The sequence below is a fragment of the Delphinus delphis genome, chromosome 5 (genome assembly GCF_949987515.2).
Source record: "Delphinus delphis chromosome 5, mDelDel1.2, whole genome shotgun sequence".
NCBI classification, from domain to species: Eukaryota; Metazoa; Chordata; class Mammalia; order Artiodactyla; family Delphinidae; genus Delphinus; species Delphinus delphis.
In genome coordinates, this window is record NC_082687.1 from 91,931,379 (window position 1) to 91,956,359 (window position 24,981).

Below are 24,981 nucleotides of genomic sequence, written 5' to 3' on the forward strand. Positions count from 1 at the left end.
TCTTTTATGGTATACACTTAGCTGTACGCAGGGCCTCGTCAAATTCATTCTTAATGGAGAGGTAGAGATACCTCTTTTGTGCAGAAATGACTTCACAAAACTGGTGAGGGAAGAGTTAGAGAATAGATCATTCATACCATTTTGTAAATCACTAGAGTCTTAAAAAATCAGATTAATTTTTTTTTACCTGAAGGTAGTAAAATGAATTGCTTTCCCATAAGAACTCTTTAGAATAAATAAAAGATCACCATTCTATGGACTGTTATTTTTGTGTGTTCTTTTCTGTTGCTTCTGACCTTTCTTGTTCTATTTGGATGTAGGTCCATGACGGCACAACATTTAACTTGTTTATTGCTGCTGCCTTGTTTCCCAGAAAAGTTCTTAGAATAATAAACATACAGTATGCATGGGTTAAAGATGTAAGTTAATGTAATAAATATAAGATGGATAAAGACAGATCCACTTGATGAGACTTACCACCCTAAAACTTGACCAGAAATTTTTGTCTTTTTAATTTTAAAAAAATATTTTTATTTATTTATTTTTAGGGCTGCGTTGGGCCTTAGTTGTGGCATCCAGGATCTTTCATTGCGTGCGCGGGCTCTTTGTTGTGGTGCACAGGTTCCAGAGCACATGGGCTCTGTAGTTGTAGCATGCAGGCTCTTTAGTTGAGGTGCGAGAGCTCAGTAGTTGTGGCACGTGGGCTTAGTTGCTCCACAGCATGTGGGATCTTAGTTCTCCAACCAGGGGTCAAACCCACGTCCCCTATATTGGAAGGCAGATTCTTTACCACTGGACCACCAGGGAAGTCCCTGACCAGGAGTTTTTAGTTGGCAGAGAATGGATTTCGTTTGACACAGACATGTGATTAAACATAAAACAGACATATGAGACCATCACTTTCTGAATTTCATTTCACATTATAAGATATATCTATCAAATACATCTAGAGATTAGAGACAGCTGACAAGTTTGCTGGCTGCAGGTGTCCGTTCCTTTCCCATCTTTGTCTCTGGCTAGAATCATTTGAACTCCAAGGCAAGTTTCCAGCTTTGACCTTGCACAAATTCACCACCTGATGGCAGACAGCCATCTATTTGTTCTCGCCTTCGTATCCCCAGCAGATGGCTCAGAGATAAATAGCCAATAAATCACAATTTCCATGCATGAGAGGGTCCAACTACAAAGTGCTTATTTGCTTTTAAAATTGGTTCTGTTGCTGCCAACTAGACAGAGTCATTTAGTCAAAACTTTTGAGTGATGAGCTATCTACATGCCATCTTCTTTCCTTTTGGAGTTGTAGCTGTTGATTGTTCATTTGCTTATGTATTAGTTAGGATTTGCCAGAGAAATAAAAACCAATAGATGTGTATATATACAGAAAGTAATTTGTTTTAAGCAATTGGCTCACATGATTGTGAAGACTTAAAATCTGATGGAGGAGAGAGACAGACTGGAGACTCAGGAACTCAGGAAGGAATTGCAGTTCAAGTCCAAAGGCAGTCTGCTGTAGAACCAAGAAGAACCAATGTTGCATATTAGCTCCCAAGGCAATGTGCTGGAGAATTCCCTTTTGCTCTGGAGAGATTAGCATTTTGTTCTATTTAGGTCTTCAACTGATTGGGTGAGGCCCACTCATATTATGGAGGGTAATCTCTTTTACTCAAAATCCACCAACTTAAATGTAAATCTCATTCAAAAACACCCTATAGAAAGATCCAGAATAATGTTTGACCAAATAATTGGGCATTGTGGCCCAGATAAGTTGACATGTAAAATTAACCATCATAATTTGCTTGCTTGCTTTTTTCCTAATTTGTTGTTGGCTGTCATTTTTTGCTCCAATCCTCTTAGGTCCTTGGGGGTCATTATTTCCACAGGGCTTATTTCATTCAAAACCTTGTGATGATCTGGAAAGTTCCAAGCTCACATTCCAGCTCTCCCACTGGCTAGCTGAGTAACAAGGAACTTTTACCACATAGCCTAGTTCTTCCTCAGTGAATAGAGATTCCTAAGTCATAGGTTTATTACAATGATCAAATGGGGAAAGTCCACATTGACGAGCTCTATAAACACAAGTTCACATTGAAACTACTATTCGAAACTGTGTTTATATAGCAAAGGTACTACCTTTCAAACCAACAAAGGAAAAACCAGAAAATTCCTCATGTGAAGCACATTATAGTTGTGAATAACTGGCTCATTAGAATAAAGAAAGATCAAATTAATACATCAAGTTTATTCATGAAGGGACAATGATTTTTAAGAGTTAAGAAAAGCTTTAAAGACCACAAATGATTTTTGAAGGTCCCAGTAACAGTGTCAAATTTAAAGTATACAGAATATTCATGTCTAAAGGCAGGGAAATGGGGTCCTGTGAGAACTGAAGCAAGGGAGCTCAGGTAAGATGCACCTGTTCACAAGAAGCTACTCAGAAGAAATGGATAGAACTTATCACTTCCCTACTTTCAGTAGGGATTAACGTCCCACATGTGGTTTGATGTTGGATTATTTTGTGATTGTCAGTCTCCACTGCTCAAGGAGTGTCTCCAGTTCAGAATCCTGACCAGATTGTTCTTGCAACTCCAGAGAGTGAAAGCGTTTTCGCGCTTACCTCAGTCTCAAGTCCACTTACTTAGTCCTGATTTCGGCATCAAGGCAGATCTTTTCTAACATTTTAGATTGCAGCTCCTTTTACAGAAAATGCCCAATCTCAGAGGGGTACCTTTACCCTTTGGTCCCACCAAGTCAGTAGTCCAACATTAGTGGAGTTCCCAAGGTCAATATCCTTTAGTCTTAAATAACTCCAACCATGGGACAAAGGTGGGAATTCATTATGTTCAGGCCTGTTTCTTTTCAAACCTTCCTCTCCAGAAATTCAACAGATCTTCAGGTCCTGCCTTACTCAGAGTTACTTATTACTAACAATGTTATCATTCAGTCCTACAATCTGTTAACAGAAATTAGTAACTATTTCTGTTTGAGACTTGTTGGGCCACCTTATACCCAAAGGGAGCACAGCATTTTCTCATTGAACTAAAGATTATGGGGGTCCAGCACATCTCCAGAGGATACAGCACCAAGACCCAGCCAAGACCACATCAGAAGCATCTTGCAATGTCCTTGATATATGAAAAACGAAGTAATGTTTTCCTACCTCGTTGATAATATACATACATGTTCTTAAAAACAGCAGTGTGTTTTTTTAATGTGTCAGACCATCTTTGATGCTGATACTAGGCAAAGATTTTTACAACAGCAACTTTTTTTTCAGTCTGTGAGAACTGGAACAAAGAGAAGTTTATAGTGTGCTTTTTTTCTTTTTGTGATAATGGGTGGATGGGGAACTTTCTTGCTGCAGCTTTGCACGTAGGCAGTTCTATTTCAAATGGGCACAAAATCAGTTTTATGAACACTTTGCTCATATTGCCTCTCTACCACTTTCTCTAGGAATGCCCCAGCGGGGTTGTCAACGAAGACACCTTCAAAGAGATTTACTCGCAGTTCTTTCCACAGGGAGGTAAGTACAAATGTGGACCAGTGAATTCTACTCTCAGTTAGAATTATGCTTGCAATCTTGAGTTTGGTTTAATCTTTCATGGCATGACTCTACATTTTTCATCTTTATGTCAGAGAATTAATACACAGTATGCAGTGCATACGATTCTCAATACATCATAAAAGTGAGCTACTTACAGATTATCAAATACCCTAGAGTTCACTCTTTAGCTTAATGCAAGCAGTATTCCTGTGTGCTCGATACCACATCTCTCAAAGGCGCGGTGCTTTCTAACTATGATGGGTGAGTCCTGGATATGCCACAAAGCTTTCACATGCATTATACGTCTCATTCTCCCAACTCTCAAAATTAGGACAAATGGAATTATCCTCAATTTTCGGATCTGAAATCCAGGGCTTAGAGAAGCTAAATGTTTTGCTCAGAGTCACACATCCACTAAGTGGCAGATCTAGGTTAGAACCCAGATTTTTCTGTAACCTCATCTAATATTCTTTCTGCTCTTCCTCTCTCTTTCAGGAACTCTCCACTATCACCCCTACCCCTGCATCTAAGAAAATTAATACCACCCTAGACATTATTTTAATTGGAAAGAGAACAAGGAACGCATAATGATAATACATACCTGTTAGAGACGAGTGAGAGATATATTGCCACTGGACCTTATAGTCTCTCCTTCAATCACTCAGCAGGATGCCCAGCTCACACTTGTCCTGCAGCCTGCTCTGTGTCCAGCTGTGTATTAGGTGCTGATGATGTAGGAGGGGTGAGATGTGGTACCTGCCCCAAAGAATGTTAGAGTCTAGAGTAGCAGATGAACAATGTCAACAGAAAAAAATATATGTGAGGATAGGGGTTAAAAATATAGTATTATAAAAGCACAATGTAGGCACAGTTAGACAAGCTGAACAACAGGGAGGAAATAAAAAAAGTCTATCCAGATAAATTGAGCCTGAGCTGAAGTAGCCACCTTTCATCACGTATCTAATACGTGTCTGGCCTTGGCATGTGTTACCCATCACCTCCCAACAACCCGAGTTATGGTTCTCCCTTTCTAATGAATGTGGAAACTAAGGTGCAGAGAAATTCATCCATTTCTTTGCCATCATCTTTTCACTTCAATTCCACTTAAAAGATCCACCATCATCTGATGCCAAAATAACTGCTGTGGTCTCTGAACTAAGTCTCCCTGATTCCACCCCTCTTCTCCACTCCCCAGCCATGCTGTATTTTCAACATGAGCCAGAGTAATCCTGGTGAAATGTAAGCCAGGTCGTCTCACTGCTCTGCACAGAATCTTCCATCCACTCAGAGCATAGGGCAAGGTCACCGTCTCCTGTTCTATCTCTGCCTCGTCCTTCACTGACCCTCCCCTTCACTCACTTTATTCCAGAGGTCCTGGCCTCTTGCCCTTCCTCCAGCACAGCAGTCCTGCTGCTGCCTCTGGGCCTTTGTTTTTTTATTTTATTTTTTATTTTTGGCCGTGCAGCATGTGGAATCTTAGTTCCCCACCCAGGGATTGAACCCACACACCCTGCAGTGGAAGCTTGTAGTCTTACCACTGGACCACCAGGGAAGTCCTATCCCTGGGCCTTTGAATTCACTCCTTATTCTCTCTGCCTGGAATTCTTTTCTCCCGAATATCCATCTCAATATCTCACCGCCTCTGCTTTTATTCAAATGCCACCTTCTCAGTGAGGCTTCCTCTGGCCACCCTGGCTTAAATGACAACCCTACATATCCCCCAGGCCTTTTCTTTATGTTTCTCTTTAGCTCTCAAGAGCATCTAATAATATATATTTCATTTGTTTGTGTTGTTGCTTACTGTCTCTTTTTCCACTAGAATGTCATCTCCAAGGGAACAGAAGTTTTTGTCAGCTTTGCTCACTGCTGTGTCCACAGGTCGTGGAACAGTGAGTGACAAGTAGTTGCTCTAGATACTCACTGCAAAACAGGGTGAATGCATGGATGAACGAATGACATCCACCTCACCATGGGATAATATCTGTAAAAGGAACTTTGAATGTATACAACACTTAAATATTAATTATTTCATACAAAAATTAGATTCACTTTTGGCTTTAGATATTTAATAGGTTGAAATTGAAATTGAAAATTTCAATTTTGGGCATGGATTATCAAACTAGAAAGTTTCACTTATGATGGACTTTTCAAAGAATTAAATTAGAATTCGGAGAAAACACAGGGTGACCCACTATTACATGAATTTGGGTACATCATAGGTGACAACTTCCCTAACCCCATCTCATTAATAACAGCCCACAGACAGGTATTGGTCATAGGGTCTGATGCCAGGATTGTAATGGATCCTTTGTCTGAATTGATAAGGAATTTAGAATATCATTTGTTTAACACATATTTCTAAATTATTAAAAACCATGGAATTTTTTAAAAGAATGATGTTTACTATAAACTAAGTGTCTGACAATATATTGATAGGCACTAATATCAAAGCACTTAGCACAAACGGAGGGTGCAGTGGTTAAGAATCTGCCTGCCAATGCAGGGGACACAGGTTCAAGCCCCGGTCCAGGAAGATCCCACATGCCGCAGAGCAGCTAAGCCCGTGCACCACAACTACTGAGCCTGCGCTCTAGAGCCCGTGCTCTGCAACAAGAGAAGACACCGCAATGAGAAGCCCACGCACCGCGAGGAAGAGTAGCCCCGGCTCGCCGCAACTAGAGAAAGCCCGCACACAGCAACGAAAACACAACAGAGCCAAAAATAAATAAGTAAATAAATAAAAATTAAAAAAAAAAAAACACTTAGCACAAATGGAAATCTTTTATTTTTTGATTATCTCAAATGAAAGTTATTACATGCTACAAATTGGATACAACTTCACATTAAAATTTTATCCTCATCTGAAAAATAACATTTCAACATTAGAGAACATCTACTTAAGCACAATCCTTTGCAAGGGATTCTTGTTACAAAGTCCAAAGGGATTTGTGGAAAGATCACTTTTGCACTCTTAAAAATTCATTGATTATTCCTGTTAATTGAATGCATAAATCTAAAAGCAGCCAGCATTACTGAAGGAAATGAAATATTTTTAAAAATGATGACTTGCAATTTTAAAAATTAATATCACGCATGCAAATTGTATCTTGCAGTGCCGCTAGAAAAGGGAAAATGTCCTAAGGAGGAATGTATTCTCCGATGGCAGGCAAATCCATGTTATGGCCATCCTCTCATTTCTGTGTAGTCATTTATTTAGGTTGATGGCCTGAAAGCAACAGATGTCTCTCATTATGAGTCGTAATAATGATGGGTCCATAAATCACAATGTCTCACAGTTTCCTCCAGGGAGGTTCTTTGTCTTATTGCCAGAACCTTCTGCGATTTGTACTGTGTCAGGCTCTTTAGTTTTCTCTACTTCTTAGCAAGATGGTTTACCAAGCACGACTTGTTTGGAGTTCTGGATGTCAGCACAGCTGGACTGAACAGAATCTTCCTGTTCGTAAGGGATAAAGTATGTCTCCTATAAAACAAGCCGAGAGGAAATGGCTTGTTTGTGCCATTACCTGTATCATTACAGCAATGCTTTTCTTTTTTTTTTTCTTCGGTACGTGGGCCTCTCACTGTTGTGGCCTCTCCCGTGGCGGAGCACAGGTTCCAGACGCGCAGGCTCAGCGGCCATGGCTCACGGGCCCAGCCACTCCGCGGCATGCGGGATCCTCCCAGACCGAGGCACAAACCCATGTCCCCTGCATCAGCAGGCGGACTCTCAACCACTGCGCCACCAGGGAAGCCCAGCAATGCTTTTCAGCGCCACGTACAGGGGAAACCTTAGCTTAGAAACTCTTAGCTCACCAGGCATTTTTAAAGCTCATGAAAATTCCAATTTCCTGGGCTACTCCTGCTTCTGTTGTAGGAATTTTGCATTTGCTTTGACTATACAAGGCACCTGATAAACAGCTACTGAAGGAACGAATCAGTGAGCTTCAGTCAGAAGAATCTAAGTCAACAAATATTTATCGAACAATCACTGCGTTCAAGACACTTGAGGCACTTAGATGAGCTCCATGGACATAAAGGTTTAAATTTTTTTTCCAAATAACTCCACCCACTGAATATCCTTCTCATGCGCAGACAATATTTCTAGGAATTTTCAGGGTGATTTAGAGAGAACATACTTAACAGAGACTACCACTCATGTATGTGAACCTGCCTTACTGTAGTAACATTGCCATGAATTGTATATTCAAATGCATTAATCTAAGTCTGTACCTTTTGCCTGAATTCAGGTGGGAGTAGGGGATTTGTGGTGGAAGAAAGAAATCAACCAGACTGATTTCAACCACAGACCTGGAACATGATAATCAAGTGTATTTGTTTAAATATTCTGAAATGTATGTGTATCCATGGCCTTTTCAACCAAGGGATTAGTTGGTATCGTCACTGTGTCATAATTGGGTTAAAGACACTGGACTAGGTCAAGAGTCCTGAGTTTACAGATAGACTCTCTGCCCCCACGAAAATGTGTGACTCAAATAGCTTATTTCTCTGGGCCTCAGGTTGTTCCTTCACCAGATGTGGAACAGAAGAATCCTCATGTTTTCCTTCTGTTCTAACATCCTTTATTTCTAAGAGTTAGTGTGGGAATGTCTTGATTTCATTACCAACTCTACCGTTAACTAACTAGGTGACCATAACGACGTCCCTAACATTACCTACACCCACTTCCCGCCTTTGTTAAATGTAGATAAATAGCTAAATGGTATCCAAGATCACTTCCTATCTTAAGACTCCACAAATTGTGTCCCCTAACTGTAAAATTTCAACACTTAATTTTCAGCTTCACAAGTAAAATTACAGGAAACTGAGCAAAGTCATCAATATGATACTCAGTAACTGTTTTTGTTATATGGAAGGAATTATGGTCAAAGAAGACTGTCAGCTCATATGGGAAGAGCAGAAACCATTGCCATTTCTTTTGAGCCCTGAACTGTACTGAAATCTAGAATCCAGGATGCCAGTTATTCATCCTTTTAGCAAATATTTACTGAGTATTTAAGAAGAGCACAGTCAGATGAAATCAGACCAAGATGGTTTTGTGGACAGTTTCCTTTCTCTCTACAGAATCCACCTCTGTGCCCAGTCAGACACTTCCAATGCCTTATCTCCTTCCTCTCACCCCATCAAAGCTAGTAGCATCATTCCCCTTCTTTAAAATCTTTCACTGTCTCCGGATGTCTACTGAAGAAATCCAAACTCTGTCAGAAACTCAGTACCATTCATGATATAATTGTACTGGTTTTCACTGAGCATGAAGTTCCATTAGGTTAGAACTTTGGTCACTTAGATACACAATTGAGAGTTCACAAAATATAGAAATGTTTTCAGGTGAACTGTATTAATCTGTAAAAAAAAATTTGATCACATTTATTTAATAATGATAGCTAATAATTAGTGAACATTTAATATTTGCCTAGGACTGTTCTAAGAACTTTGGGTATAGTACCTCATTTAATCTCTTTATGATGACTCTCTGAAGTACATATTGTTATGATTTTGTAGCTGAGGAAACTGAGTCACAGAGAGGTTAAACAACAAACCCAAGGTCACACGGTTAATAGTTGGTAGAGCTGAGATTCAAATTCAGGCAATCTGACTCCACTACTGTATTAGCAACTTCTCTCCGCCTGGTATATGTAGGTTAGAAAACTGGCTTCACTTCCAGGAAACTTGCCAAGGTACATTGAGAGGAAAAAGACGTCCTCTGAACCACATTAGGGAAAACCTTGAGAGTGTGTGTCCCCTGTGTCAAGCTTTAAACTAGAACAACCTCATCTGAGAAGGATGGTAATTATTGTATGCCTACATTATCTTGTGTTTTAAGTTTTTAAAAGTTGCCAACATCGTTTGTTCTGAGCCATTATTCATGGTGAGTTCTGCTTGCTAAGGTAAAGGCATTTACTCTTACTGTATAAATAAAGTAACAAGAGACCTGCTTAATGAAGCTCATTTTAAAATATGCAAAATCCCTTATTTTTTCTTCCCTGAAAATAAGTTTAGCATACCATCTGTCAGCTCATTTCTCCATAGGGCACTAAATAGTTCAAGAAGTCTATGTAAAAGTACTGTTGAGAGCAAAACAACTTTGCAAATAGAAATAGACTGGCAATTCTTGATAATTCTATATGGAACTTCCCAACAATCTCACTAAATTGATTGTAGTCAAAACCCTGGTTTCATACCCGAAAGGGCTTCTTCCTGTGACCAATAAACACAAGATAGACATCCACTCTACAAACAACAGTTTTACATACCGTTAAGGCCCAATTGTGGTGCCTGTTTGGCTCATTGTAAACAGTGTTATTAATTCATACGTTTAAAAATAAGTGGTTCCTCACATCATATTTCAAGATAAGAGGTGAAAGAAAGTACCACCACCATTTTGAGAAACTGAGTATACAGTTTACCTTGTGAAATATATGGCCTGCAACAGAGTTAACCATTGGGGTGAGGCATTCAGGGAAGACAGTCCATACACAGGCCATGGATGCTTGAGAGCTAGGAGAGAAGTTTGCATGACCTCTGACCTCTCTCTTATTTGGGGAGAGCTATTCTCTACTCCTGCTTCTATGACTTACTTTCTTGACAGTCTTCAAAAAGCAATTCATAAAGTAAAAGGCGAACAGAAGTTTTGCTAAATCCCAGTAAAAATAAAGGTTAAAAGTTATAAAATAGAAATAGATGAGGTTTTCAAAAGAAGATATAAGGCTAGAGCCAATGAGCTAAAAGGTTATAATCTTTTAATATAAAAAAGGTTACAATAAAAGGCTAAAACGCATGAGATGAAACATTTAAAAGAATCACGTCAATTTGATCAAGGGTCAAGCACAGAAGCACTTAAAAATGAAAACTGTGCACTAAGAAAAGAAAACAATAAGAAAAATACATATACTTTAAAAATATAAAGGCAGAAATTTCAGAGATTAGGGAGACAAAGGAGAAGAATGGAAGGAAAGAAAAATTAGAGGGAAATAACCTACTTGAAGCAAACTCAGAGGAAGTGTTAGATTTCAGAGAACTTCAGTATCATTAGGTACCATCGTGTGGCACTGGGACAAGAGAGCTGTCCAAAGCTGTCTACCATTGCCCAGAGCCTCTAATCCCATCCAGGACCCAGGCAAAGCAGGAGCTCCTCACTGCTTTCAACTGGGAACCTTTAGGACCACACAATCCACTTTCAACATGGCCTCAGAAACTTCCCAAATCACCCTGGTTTCCACTTCATCAGGCAGCCTTACTGGCTATGGGCTAGCTTAGCTTTTTGGTCAGAAAGACCTAAGTTATATTCCACTCTACTCCGTATGGACTGTGTGACTTTGGGCAAGTTTCTCAACTTCTCTGAGTCCTGATATCCTTATCTGGGTTGTAAAATGATGAACAAACTAATAATAACAACACCAATAATAGCAATTCATCTGTGCCTCATTATTAGTATTTTTATTATTTTACTTCTTCTAGAGATAGTCCCTGCCAAGCACTATGCGATTTCCAGATGCATCTTGTTAATCCTCACACCCACCTATGGTAACATTACTCATCCCAGGGTCAGTAACATCACCTAAGTCTCCCATGTGTTCAGAGCATTTCCAGCCAGAAACTTAGAGAGCTTCTGTCACCAATGGCCTCTGTAGGTAACTCACACCTATGAATCTCAAATTACAATCCTCTATGGAGAGAAGGTGGGCAGCTGAGAAGAAAGCACAAGTCAAAGGAGGTAGAGTAGATTTTCCTAGATAGAAAGAGGCTTGGGACATGCTATACAAATCCTTTGTAGCATAAAAATGCTAACTTATTATTTTATTTTCAACATTTCAGACTCTACCACATACGCACATTTTCTGTTCAATGCATTTGATACGGACCACAATGGAGCTGTAAGTTTTGAGGTAAGTCTTAGATTTTTTTTTTTTTTTTTAATATGCTTTGACTTTAGACACATTGAAAGGGATTTAGTGCTTCTAAGGTGAAAATTTGAGTTTGGTGATGTAATTTTTTTTTTTCTTTTTGAGCCTTTTATTCCATTATTATTATTATTGTAATAAGAACATTCAACAAGAGTAGGCATCCTTGCCCTGCTCCTAATTCTAGAAGGAAAGGTTTCTAGTTTTCTCCATTGAAAGGTTTCTGTTTTTCTCCACTGAGTGTGATGTTAGCTATGGCCTTTTCATGTATGGCCTTTATTATGTAGAGATACTTTCCTTCTATTCCTAGTTGACAGTATATATCATGAAAGGGTATTGAATTTGTCAATAGATGCTTTTTCTGCATCTATTGAGATGATCATATGATTTGTACCCTTAATTCTGTCAGTGTGGTGTATCACATTAATTGATTTTCATATGTTGATTCAGCTTTCCATCCCAGGGATAAATTGTACTTGATCATGGTGCATGATCTTTTTAATGTGCTGTTGGATTTGGTTTACTAGTGTTTTGTTGAGGATTTTTGCATCTGTGTTTATCAGGAATATTGGCCTGTAGTTTTCTTGTGATGTCTTTGTCTGGCTTTGGCACCAGGGTAATGCTGACCTCATTTGGAAGTATTCCTTCCACATCAATTCTTTGAAAGAGTTTGAAAAGCATTGGTGTTAGTTCTTGAAATGTTTGGAAGAATTCACCAGTGAAGACATCTGCTGCTGGGCTTTTCTTTGTTGGGAGGTTTTTGATTACTGAGTCAATCTCCTAGTTATAGGTCTGTTCAGACTTTCTATTTCTTCATGATTCAATCTTGGTAAGTTGTGTGTGTGTATCTAGGAATTTATCCACTTTTTCTTTAGGTTATCCAATCTGTGGGCACAGAATTTTTCATAGTAGTCTCTTATGATTCTTTTTATTTCTGTAACATCAGTTACAATATTTCCTCTTTCAGTTCTGATTTATTTATTTATTTGAGTCTTCTCTCTTTTTTTCTTAGTCCAGCTAAGAGTTTGTCAATTTTGTCTATCTTTTCAAAACACCAACTCTTGGTTTCATTGATTTTTTTTCTATTCTCTATTTTATTTATTTCTGCTCTAATTTTTGTTATTTCCTCTTTCTAATTTAAGCTTAGTTTGTGCTTTCCCTGTCTCTTTGAGGGATGAAGTTACATTGCTTATTTGAGACATCTCTCCTTTTTTTAATGTAGGCATCTATTGTTATAAACTTCTCTCTTAGTACTGCCTGATAATTTTTGAGGAGAGGAAAGAAAAAGCCTAAGAACAGTTACTTTCCCTCATTGTATTGTCAAGAAGCTGCTCTTATCTTTCAAAATAAGTGCGAATGACAGCACACATTGAGTTTGCTTTCTAGTACTTTCTATGTGTTTATACAAGAAAAGTGCATTTTCCCAACTGCATGACAGCAAACCCAGAAAGCAAACAATTTAATTAGTATTTACTGGCATCCACTGTGGGCCTGTTACTGTGGTAGGCCTTGGAAATACAAAGCTGATAAAAACCCTGCTCTCGAAGGTCCGTAAGTGAGAGATAGAAGAAAGAAATTAAATATAACAAAATGCTACATTCACCACACTGACAATTTTATAAGGAAGTCCCTTTTCAAATTAGGTACTTCAAGTGATTTGTATTTAATTTTGTTCATAAAATACTACATGTAAGCATCAGTAAGACAAAATATGTCCCGAGTATTCACATAGCTAAGTACATTATTTATTTATAATAGAATAATAATAAATAAAATATATTTTATTTATATTTATTTATATATTTATTACATTTGCTTATATATTATGTATTATTTTGTTTTATTATGTATATTTTATTTATATTACATGGGTAGAATGTGTAAATCATCTATTTGCTTATATTCTGAATGGCTGTGCTTTGTCTCTAGGGAGTAGAATTATTATCACTCTTTAATATATGTGTGATATTGTGATTTATAATAAGAAATATATATCCAAGAAAAGAAATATATATTTGGTCTTAGTCCCCAGTTTCTGACAAAGAACTCCTAAAACATTGGGTTTTAAGTGAGGAGAACAACAAAGATGTCTTTTGTTATGTTAATGAGGTGAATTTTGAACCTCAGCTAGAGGTGGGGGCTGGTTGCCAGGAGAACCAACCACTTGATTATAGAGAGTTGGAACTTTCAGTCCCTCCGTCCTGTCCTCCTGAGAGGGGAGAGGAGCTAGAGACTGAGTTCAGTCACCAATGGCCGATGATTTAATTAATCATGCCTCTGTAATGAAGCCTCCTTAAAAACCCAAAAGGACAGGATTCAGAGAGCTTCCCAGTTGGTGAACACCTGGAGATTTCGGGAGAGCTGGGGGCTCTGAGAGGGCATGGAAGCTCAAGCCCTTTCCCCATGCCTTGCTCTGTGCATCTCTTCCACTTGGATGTTGCTGAGATATATCCTCTTACAAAAAACAAGTAATCTAGTAAGTAAATGTTTCCCTGAGTTCTGTGAGCTGCTCTAGCAAAGTCATTGAACCCTAGAAAAGGTTTGTTGGAACCTCCAATATGTAACCCATTGGTCAGAAGCACAGGTGACAACCTATACTTGCAAGTAGCATCTGAAGCTGGGGGCTGGGAGGGGGCAATGATGTGGTATCTGGCTCTGTCTCCAGGTAGAAAGTATCAGCGTTAAGTTCAATTATAAGACACACATCTGGTGTTGGAGATAACTTGATGGTGTGAGGAAATCCCCACTCACACACTGGAATTGGGGGCAGAATTGTCACTGTTTATAATGGGAACCAGATAACTTAGAGGGTATGCATATTTAGGATTGGGAAGGGTGCATCTTACACATGAGCAGAAATTTCAGTGAGTGCCAGGATAAAGGAAAGCAGATGATGGTGTGGAATCAACAAGGAAGGGCACTGGTGGGGCTGTATCAGGGAAGCCTGTCCATGGACTTGATGAACTAGGTCTGAAGGACAAGCCGGAGATGCTCAAGAGACTAATGGCTCAGGATGGGAAGCAGTGGGAGTGAGGCAGAGGCCTGGGAATGAAGAGAAAGCATTTGTAAACCACCTAGAAGGTGGAATACAAAAGAGGAGGGTGACAGGAAAGCTGTGTAAGGAGGCGGAGGACAGATCCTCACACATCTGAGGCAGGATGCTAAAGAGGCTGAATTATCTTGCAGGAGGTGAGGCGCCCTTGGAGAATTTTCAGCGGGGAAGTTAAGGTATCAGGGCTGTGTTCCTAGAAACAAGTCCATTTAGCAGCTATTTATCCAAGGGTCCAGACAGGAGCTGATGTCAGCCCGAACTACAGTTAAGGCATTGGAGAGGAGGAGACAAGTTCAAGAGATATTAAAATTAAATTGGTAGACTTACATTTCAACGCTTTGTGGAGTCAGGATGACAAAAGGGAGGTGCAGCCTGCTGAGAGGTCATTCAGTTTGGCCCTGGGGCAGAGTGACCAGGGCAGCAAAGTGCTTCCTCATACATCCTAGATGCTCATAGAGATTGAGCGCTACTAAAATGAAGATTCTGGGCCAGGAAACTCAATGTGTCATCTCACAACTTAACCAAGAAATATCACCGGGAAAATAGGAGGAGAAGCTGGCAGTGGTCAAGGCGAGGGCAGTTGGGTCGACTCCGATGTGGCAGCAGCAGTTAGTGGGGAAGACGTGAGATTGTCATAGGTACCAGTCCCCTGTAACGTTTCTTCCGATTTGGCAGCCTATGAACAATATCGTATTAGTGTCTGCTGCACTTTACCAACAAGATTAATTCCAGCACCGGCCTTAGTTTAGCCATAACATAAAAGTCAAACATCCCAGTTCACCTAATACAATCTTTCATAGCTAGTTTGAGTAAGACAAAGACTGCTAGTGATTTCATTACTTGAACTTACTTAATGTATCAGAAACGTTCCATCAATTACTTGTAGCACATTGTATCCAATTTCACATGTAAATTTAGTCTGGTGTTAATGATATGGAACCATGCATAATGTCACTATTGTAATACGTAACATTCGTCACAGTAATTGTGATGAATGCTGGTTAAAATTTGGGAAATTAGTTATAATGGCTATATACTATAAGCATGTTGGTAAAAAAACTGTTTTCTTTAAAGACAAACCAATGGTTAAATTAATAAATGTTAAATCAAAATTAAAACTAAGTTATTGTAGTTATGTTTCTAAATTGATTACCTACCTGAAAAGTCTCTAGAAAACAGAGATGATTAGGCAATGAACATATTTGGGGTAACAATAGCATCTTGAGAGGCACAGCAGAGACCATCCTGATTCTGAGATAAAGGGAAATGGAAGTTTCCTACTTAATTTGCTTAATTCCAAAGGGTAGAGTGAGTAAGACAGGAGGGGCCCTGGATCCAGATATTACTGGATCTAAAACCCCTTCACCACCAAGTGGCTGTGAGACCCTGGGCTGAGTAGTTCAACCCTCTGGGCTTAGTGTTCATCTCTGCGAATCATCAGCAAGCAAAGCTACTTCATAGGGTAAAGGAAGGATGACAAAGTGATGTCAGTTAGGGGCTTGGCTGAGTACCCAGCACCAAATATGTCCTCAGTATTTATTAGATGTTAACCACAGTGGTTTCTACAAGGGAGATATTTCTTTTTTCTTTTTCTTTTTTTTAACATGTTTATTGGGGTATAATTGCTTTACAATGGTGTGTTAGTTTCTGCTTTATAACAAAGTGAATCAGTTATACATATACATATGTCCCATATCTCTTACCTCTTGCGTCTCCTTCCCTCCCACCCTCCCTCTCCCACCCCTCCAGGCGGTCACAAAGCACTGAGCCAATATGCCTGTGCCATGCGGCTGCTTCCCACTAGCTATCTACCTTACTTTTTTTAGTGTATATATGTCCATGCCTCTCTCTCGCCCTGTCACAGCTCACCCTTCCCCCTCCCCAAATCCTCAAGTCCGTTCTCCAGTAGGTCTGTGTTTTTATTCCTGTCTTACCCCTAGGTTCTTCATGACATTTTTTTTTCTTAAATTTCATATATATGTGTTAGCATACGGTATTTGTCTTTTTCTTTCTGACTTACTTCACTCTGTATGACAGACTCTAGGTCTATCCACCTCATTTCAGATAGCTCAATTTCGTTTCTTTTTATAGCTGAGTAATATTGCATTGTATATATGTGCCACGTCTTCTTTATCCATTCATCTTATGATGGGCACTTAGGTTGTTTCCATCTCTGGGCTATTGTAAATAGAGCTGCAATGAATATTTTGGTACATGACTCTTCTTGAATTTTGGTTCTCTCAGGGTATATGCCCAGTACTGGGATTGCTGGGTCATATGGTAGTTCTATTTGTAGTTTTTTAAGGAACCTCCATACTGTTCTCCATAGTGGCTGCACCAATTCACATTCCCACCAGCAGTGCAAGAGTGTTCCCTTTTCTCCACACCCTCTCCAGCATTTACTGTTTCTAGATTTTTTGATGATGGCCATTCTGACTGGTGTGAGATGATATCTCCTTGTAGTTTTGATTTGCATTTTTCTAATGATTAATGATGTTGAGCATTCTTTCATGTGTTTGTTGGCAGTCTGTATATCTTCTTTGCAGAAATGTCTATTTAGGTCTTCTGCCCATTTTTGGATTGGGTTGTTTGTTTTTTTGTTATTGAGCTGCATGAGCTGCTTATAAATTTTGGAGATTAATCCTTTGTCAGTTGCCTCATTTGCAAATATTTTCTCCCATTCTGAGGGTTGTCTTTTGGTCTTGTTTATGGTTTCCTTTGCTGTGCAAAAGCTTTGAAGTTTCATTAGGTCCCATTTGATTATTTTTGTTTTTATTTCCATTTCTCTAGGAGGTGGGTCAGAAAGGATCTTGCTGTGATTTATGTCATAGAGTGTTCTACCTGTTTTCCTCTAAGAGTTTGATAGTTTCTGGCCTTACATTTAGGTCTTTAATCCATTTTGAGCTTATTTTTGTGTATGGTGTTAGGGAGTGATCTAATCTCATACTTTTACTTGTATCTGTCCAGTTTTCCCAGCACCACTTATTGAAGAGGCTGTCCTTTCTCCACTGTACATTCCTTCCTCCTTTATCAAAGATAAGGTGTCCATATGTGCGTGGGTTTATCTCTGGGCTTTCTATCCTGTTCCATTGATCTATCTTTCTGTTTTTGTGCCAGTACCATACTGTCTTGATTACTGTAGCTTTGTAGTATAGTCTGAAGTCAGGGCGCCTGATTTCTCCAACTCCATTTTTTCGTTCTCACTATTGCTTTGGCTATTTGGGGTCTTTTGTGTTTCCATACAAATTGTGAAATTTTTTCTTCTAGTTCTGTGAAAAATGCCAGTGGTAGTTTGATAGGGATTGCATTGAATCTATAGATTGCTTTGGGTAGTAGAGTGATTTTCTCAGTGTTGATTCTTCCAATCCAAGAACATTGTATATCTCTCCATCTATTTGTATCATCTTTAATTTCTTTCATCAGTGTCTTATAATTTTCTGCCTACAGGTCTTTTGTCTCCTTAGGTAGGTTTATTCCTAGATATTTTATTCTTTTTGTTGCAATGGTAAATGGGAGTGTTTTCTTGATTTTACTTTCAGATTTTTCATCATTAGTATATAGGAATGCCAGAGATTTCTGTGCATTAATTTTGTATCCTGCTACTTTATCAAATTCATTGATTAGCTCTAGTAGTTTTCTGGTAGCATCTTTAGGATTCTCTATGTATAGTATCATATCATCTGCAAACAGTGACAACTTTACTTCTTCTTTTCCGATTTGGATTCCTTTTATTTCTTTTTCTTCTCTGATTGCTGTGGCTAAAACTTCCAAAACTATGTTGAGTAAGAGTGGTGAGCACTCTTGTCTGAGTGCTGAGTAAGAGTGGGCAACCTTGTCTTTTTCCTGATCTTAGTGGAAATGTTTTCAGTTTTTCACCATTGAGGATGATGTTGACTGTGGGCTTGTCATATATGGCCTTTATTATGTTGAGGAAAGTTCCCTCTAGGCCTACTTTCTGGAGGGTTTTTACCGTAAATGGGTGTTGAATTTTGTCAAAAGCTTTCTCTGCATCTATTGAGATGATCATATGGTTTTTCTCCTTCAGTTTGTTAATATGATTTATCACATTGATAGATTTGAAGAATCCTTGCATTCCTGGAATAAACCCCACTTGATCATGGTGTATGATCCTTTTAATGTGCTGTTGGATTCTGTTTGCTAGTATTTTGTTGAGGATTTTTGCATCTATGTTCATCAGTGATATTGGCCTGTAGTTTTCTTTCTTTGTGACATCCTTGTCTGGTTTTGGTATCAAGGTGATGGTGGCCTTGTAGAAGGAATTTGGGAGTGTTCCTCCCTCTGCTATATTTTGGAAGAGTTTGAGAAGGATAGGTGTTAGCTCTTCTCTAAATGTCTGATAGAATTCGCTTGTGAAGCCATCTGGTCCTGGGCTTTTGTTTGTTGGAAGATTTTTAATCACAGTTTCAATTTCAGTGCTTGTGATTGGTCTGTTCATATTTTCTATTTCTTCCTGATTCAGTCTTGGCAGGTTGTGCATTTCTAAGAATTTCTCCATTTCTTCCAGATTGTCCATTTTATTGGCATAGAGTTGCTTGTAATAATCTCTCATGATCTTTTTTATTTCTGCAGTGTCAGTTGTTACTTCTCCTTTTTCATTTCTAATTCTATTGATTTGAGTCTTCTCCCTTTTTTTCTTGATGAGTCTGGCTAGTGGTTTATCTATTTTGTTTATCTTCTCAAAGAACCAGCTTTTAGTTTTATTGATCTTTGCTATTGTTTCCTTCATTTCTTTTTCATTTATTTCTGATCTGATTTTTATGATTTCTTTCCTTCTGCTAGCTTTGGGATTTTTTTGTTCTTCTTTCTCTAATTGCTTGAGGTGCATGGTTAGGTTGTTTATTCGAGATGTTTCCTGCTTCTTAAGGTGGGCTTGTATTGCTATAAACTTCCCCCTACAAGGCAGATTTTTCTAATGAAGCCAGTTAAGAATGACATTGGTCATCTTATTACATAGTGATCTTATAACACTGAAAACATTCAAGCACAGGCCAGATGATTGCTCTGTGATGCTGTGAAAGATTGCTCTGCATCTGATTATAAAACAAGCACTTAATGTGTGTCAATCACTGTACTAAGTGTGTAAAAATAACATTAACAATAGTAATAGCTACACACAATAATACCAGCTGACCTTTGTTTAGCACTCATTATGAGTCAGGCATTGGGCTGAATGAATTACATATAGTAACTTGTCATTTTAGTTAGAAAGTAGGAGAGCCAGGATTCAAACCCAAGCAGTCTGGCCCAGAATGCATCTCTGAGCAACTGTGCTATCCTGCCAGTGAGGAATATGTAGGTCCCCAGTCCCTCATCTGAAATCCTTGGAGTCAGCTGAGTTTCATTTAGAGTCTTGCAGATTTTACAAACGTAATGCTGTGCCTATACTCTATATTCTTTAATGTCTCCTGCAGGGTCTGCAGTATGCTATAATCAAGGGTGTAACATTTGTTCAGTAAAACTCTGATAAACAATAAATATGGCAGAGAGCACTACTGATCCAATGTCCATGTACTTTGCTCTATGATCACATGATTAGGCCGTATTCCCAGCCTCTCCTGCAGCTAGGTGGCACCAGGACTGAGTTTTGACCACTGGGAGATTAGTGGAAGTGACCACATCTCCTTCCTCTGTCTTCCCATCTATGGAGACTGTGAGGTTACATATTTCAGTTTGCCTTCCAGCAAAGTAGGAGGAGGCTGGATCTCTGCATGACTACATGGAACGGAACCCCATGCCCACTCGTATTTCACTGTGTGTGAGTGGTAAATAAGCTTATACTGTGTCAAGCTACTACGATTTGCAAGTATTAAAATAGCTTTTAATGTCTTCTCATTAATGTGATCGATGGATAGATAATGGATAGTAGATGATAAAGGATAGAGATGATAGATATAGATAGATAGATAGATAGATAGATATTAGAATACTTTCATGCCATTTCAGTTCAGGTTTTGGCATCAAATGAGTTTTGGCACCAAAATTCACCACCTCCCCTGTCTTCCCGGTAAAGGTTTTTCTTTTTCAGTTTACAAAAGCATTTTTGGATGGGGGTGGTAAGTTGCAGATAAAAAATAAAGGACCTGTATTACTTGCCACGTATTAGAGATGGGGAATTACAAACTTAGGTTAAGTGACTTGTCCGAAGTCATATAGTTAGTAAATGGCAGAACCAGGATTGAACCCCAGCTCTACCTAAGTCTCTAAAACCTATTGGTTTTAACCAGGGGTCATCAAACTTTTCTGTAAAGGACCAAACTGTAAATATTTTTGGCTTTGCAGGCCATATAGTCTTCATTCTACCAACTCAGTTCTGCTGTTGTAGACAAAAGCAACCACAGACAAATCCGAAATAAGTGACCATGGCTGTGTTTCAATAAAGCTTTATTAACAAAAACACATGGTGGGCCGTATTTGAGCCCTGGACCATAGTTTTCCAACCCCTACTCTTAACCCTCACAATAGATTGCCTCCTGCAGAGGGAGATACTGAGGCACTATGTTTGCTGGAAGATATCTGAGATGGTCTTCTATGATTTGATTACTGAGTATTATCACCAATGTTTACAATTACCACTCAGTAATTCATCCCACGCAGTGATTACTGAATGACCCAATTGCTGACTGCAAAAGCAACCCTGAACTTTTACCACCATTTCAATAGTTACCTTTTCTAGAATATTACCATCAGAGCAGTGCACTCCTCTGAGCACATCCCTAATGGCAAGTTTACTTGAACTGTTGAGTCTGAAAATGTATTTTTCCTTTGGAACAATTCTGGAATAGCTATCCCTGCTTACTACAGGTAACTGACGATTGACAGCAGGACTGCCGCAGTCCAGAGCTTTAAGAAAACACCATTCACTGACAATTCAATTATGACAGAATGAAATGTGAGTGGTACCCTGGGAGGCATTATAAACCCCCCAAAATAATCCCTTTGTCATTCACAGTGGTGAGAAAAAATGGGTTTTTTTCTCCCCAAATATCAATTATGGTTACAGGAAAACTTTCCTTCTAGGATGAGTCATTTCTGTCAAGTAAAATAGCTATTTTCTTTTCAGATGTCAGGCATCAAGGGGAATTATTTAGGCAATGTTACCAATAGGTATAGAATTCCATTTTGTTAGATTAAATCATTAAGTTTTATTATATCTCTCAACACACACACACACACACACACACACACACACTTACACATCCTGTCCACATAATTCTCCTCTTCTTTTCTTGTGCCCATTCCAGGAGCTTTGCTCTTTGGCGAAGTAAAGGGAAAGGTAGCTGAGATGTCCTTTCATTTCATTCCTTCATTTAACAAATATTTTTTTGGACTTCCCTGGAGGGCCAGTGGTTAAGACAACGTGCTACCACTGTGGGGGTGCGGTTTCAATCCCTGGTCTGGGAACTAAGATCCCATATGCAGCACAGGGTGGCAAAAAAAAAAAAAAAAAAAAAAAAAAAAAAAATATATATATATATATATATATATATATATATATATATATATATATATATATATTCAACGTGCTGGGGATACAACAGTGAACAAAAGACACAAATTTTTGTCCTTATGGAGCTGACATTCCCCCATTTTCATGACTAATTTTTGTAGAATCCAACAATTCTTGCCATAAAGGTTCTTCAACCTGGGCCTCACCCATGCATTTCTATTGATTCCCAAGGACTGTGGCCATGCTGCATGTGTCCTAGTTTTTGCTTGTCACCCTGTCCTTCTGGCCTGCTCTGTCCTTATAGTCTTTGTGGGGTATCCAGCTCCTCCAGCCATGGCTGCCCTTGTCCACATTCCTGTGGCCCCCAAGGGCAAGTTCTTTGAATCCCTCTTATCATACACTGAAATGTTTAATGAAAGTTGGGGTAGCAGAAGATTATTACAAGAGGGACAAGAGAAAAAGCATCCAATAAATATCTCTATCTGCTTCAAAAGTCTGAAGGTCAGGTCCCTTTTTTTATAAACCATCTTTTAAATAAACTTTTTATTTTAGACCAGTTTTACATTTACAGAAAAACTGCAAAGATAGTACAGAGAGTTCCCATACACCTCACACCCAGTTTCCTGTTATTCACATCACGCATTAATATGGTAAACTTGTTACAATTAATGAACTAATGTTGATACACTATTATTAACTAAAGTCCATGCTTTATTCCGATTTTCTTAGTTTTTACCAAAAGCCTTTCTTCTGTTCCAGAATTCTATTAGGATCTTACATTACCTTCACTCACCATGTCCCCTTAAGCTCCTTTTGGCTGTGACAGTTTCTCAAATTGTCCTTGTTTTGATAACCTTGACAGTTTTGAGGAGTTTTGGTCAGGTGTTTTGCAGAATGTCCCTCAGTTGGGATTTGTTTGATGTTTTCTCTCATGATTGGAATAGGGATATGTGTTTTGAGGAGGAAGACCACAGAGGTAAGGTGCTTTTATTATTACATAACAAGAGTCCATAGTATCAACATGATTTATGACCGTTTGATGTTAAAACTTGATCACCTGGTTGAAGTAGTGCTGGTAATTTCTTTACTGTAAAGTTATGCTTTTATCCCTCTTTCCAAACCATACTCTTTGGAAGGAAGTTATACACAGATCACACTTACAGATTGGGAGTTATGCTCCGACTCCTTAAGGGTAGAGTGTACACATAGTTGATTTGGAATTCTTCTCTTCCAAAGAAGAGAAGGATTTGTCTCTTCTCCTCCATTTATGAATGTATTCCACCAGTGATTCATATCGGTGTGGACAAATGGACATATATTTTATACTTGAGTTATAGTTCAATATTTTATCTTTTTGCTTAAATTGTTCCAGCTGGGCCACTGGAAGCTCTTGCAGTTGGCTTCAACATGGCCCCATCATTGTGGTTGTTTATTTTTTTGTTTTGTTTTGTTTCTTTCTTTGCTCATTCCTTACTTTTGGACACTACAAGATGCTCCAGCCTCATCTTCTATTTTTTCTGACCCGGTCCTAGAATTTTTCAGTCTCCTCTTTTAACACTCCAATCTCCAAGGAGGTGCCAGATATCTCTTCTCATCTGAAAAAGCACATGCTTGTGAGTCAGAAGGCTCGATCCAAACTCTACCACTTCTAGCTGGGATACCTGGGGCAGGTTCCTCAATCTCTCTGTGCTTGAATTTCCTCAATGTAAAATGGAAATAATAAGGATAGATATCTCACAAGCTCGTTGTCAGATTAAATGATGAATCTAAAGAGTTTAGAAAATGGTCTGGCACAATTAATATGCTCAGTAATGTTAGTGATCCTGTAACAACTGGTCAGTCTCTCTCAGAGAACTGGTATCAATTTCTCTCTGTCTCTGTCTCTCTCTCTCTTGCTCACTCTATTTTCTTTTGTTTCCTGGGCATCTAACTGTTGGGATTCTTCTTCAGCTGATCTTATCTTCTTATTCTGTTCCTAGTCACACATGTATTCACATACTGACTCACTTTCCGTTTTTAAAAGCTAAGGCCATTTTCTAATTCATTTATCCATGTCATTTCATGGCAAGAATTATGAATTCCTGGTACCTCCAAACGTTCTGCAAATGTTATTAGTAAAATTGCAATCACTGTGAGTCACTGTTTCATATCACCGTACAATTATGTCCTATAGTATCAGAAAAAAGAGATGTAGCATTTGTTTATATCATACTTTTCTGTGTAACCACAGCCCATTGCTTCAGTTCTAGACAAAATGAGAGCCTGGGCTTTGAGTCAGAGTTCTGGGTTCAGTTTCCAGCTCTAATTCTCATTGGCTGCATCCCTTGCCTCAGTCACGTATTTTCTCTGAGCCTCCATCTTTAATATAAGGACGACAATACCTATTCGCTATGGTTATGTGAGGCTGACATAAAGTAATGCATAGAAATTGCCTAATACCAAGCCCCACACACTTATCGATAAACTGTCCTCATTACTACTAATAAATTTCAGTGTTCCCAGAGCCCTTTAACCCAGGAATTCCACATCTTTCCTTAGGAAGTAAGTCAGAATGATGGGAAATAGTTGGAGAAAAGTATTTACTATAGCGTCATGTACAATAAAGAAAAATTTAAATTAATACACATATATACCAATAAGAAAGAATGGTTAAATAAATTAGAATATATTCATAAGACAAAGCAGTGTTTCACACTCGAGATTGCAGTGATTACCAGGTGGTAAAATTGATTTAGACATTAATGACAAGAGTACTAAAAAATTAATAGAAGAGAAATGGAAATAGACTAATAACTTTAGTTTCTGGTGTATGATTTTGTGTGTGTGTGTGTGTGTATGTGTGTGTGCTTGCTTAAGTACTAGGCTGCCATTTAAATTGTAATTCTTATTGTGGTTTGGGGTCCAAAGTGTCCAAAATTCATTGTGCTAGTATTATTAGATTAGACCATATGAAACTATCATATGAAATTCTTGGCAAACATGATAAAAAATATGGGCAATT

General features: G+C 38.6%; 2 protein-coding genes across 3 annotated transcripts in view; one reads left to right on the top strand and one right to left on the bottom strand.

Annotated features, from left to right (window-relative positions):
• Positions 1–24,981, top strand: part of KCNIP4 (potassium voltage-gated channel interacting protein 4) — a 1,205,567-nt gene that overhangs the window by 1,168,716 nt on the left and 11,870 nt on the right. Inside the window, exons 4-5 of the mRNA XM_060012752.1 lie at positions 3,451–3,520; positions 11,375–11,445. Coding sequence (XP_059868735.1) covers positions 3,451–3,520; positions 11,375–11,445 — 141 coding nt within the window. The remainder of the gene's footprint in view (positions 1–3,450; positions 3,521–11,374; positions 11,446–24,981) is intronic.
• The window catches only part of PACRGL (parkin coregulated like), a 35,420-nt gene continuing 32,978 nt past the window's right edge, over positions 22,540–24,981 (bottom strand). For both annotated transcript variants that reach the window (XR_009519582.1, XM_060012757.1), the window contains one exon: positions 22,540–23,575. The gene's annotated coding sequence lies outside the window, so the exon portion shown is untranslated. The remainder of the gene's footprint in view (positions 23,576–24,981) is intronic.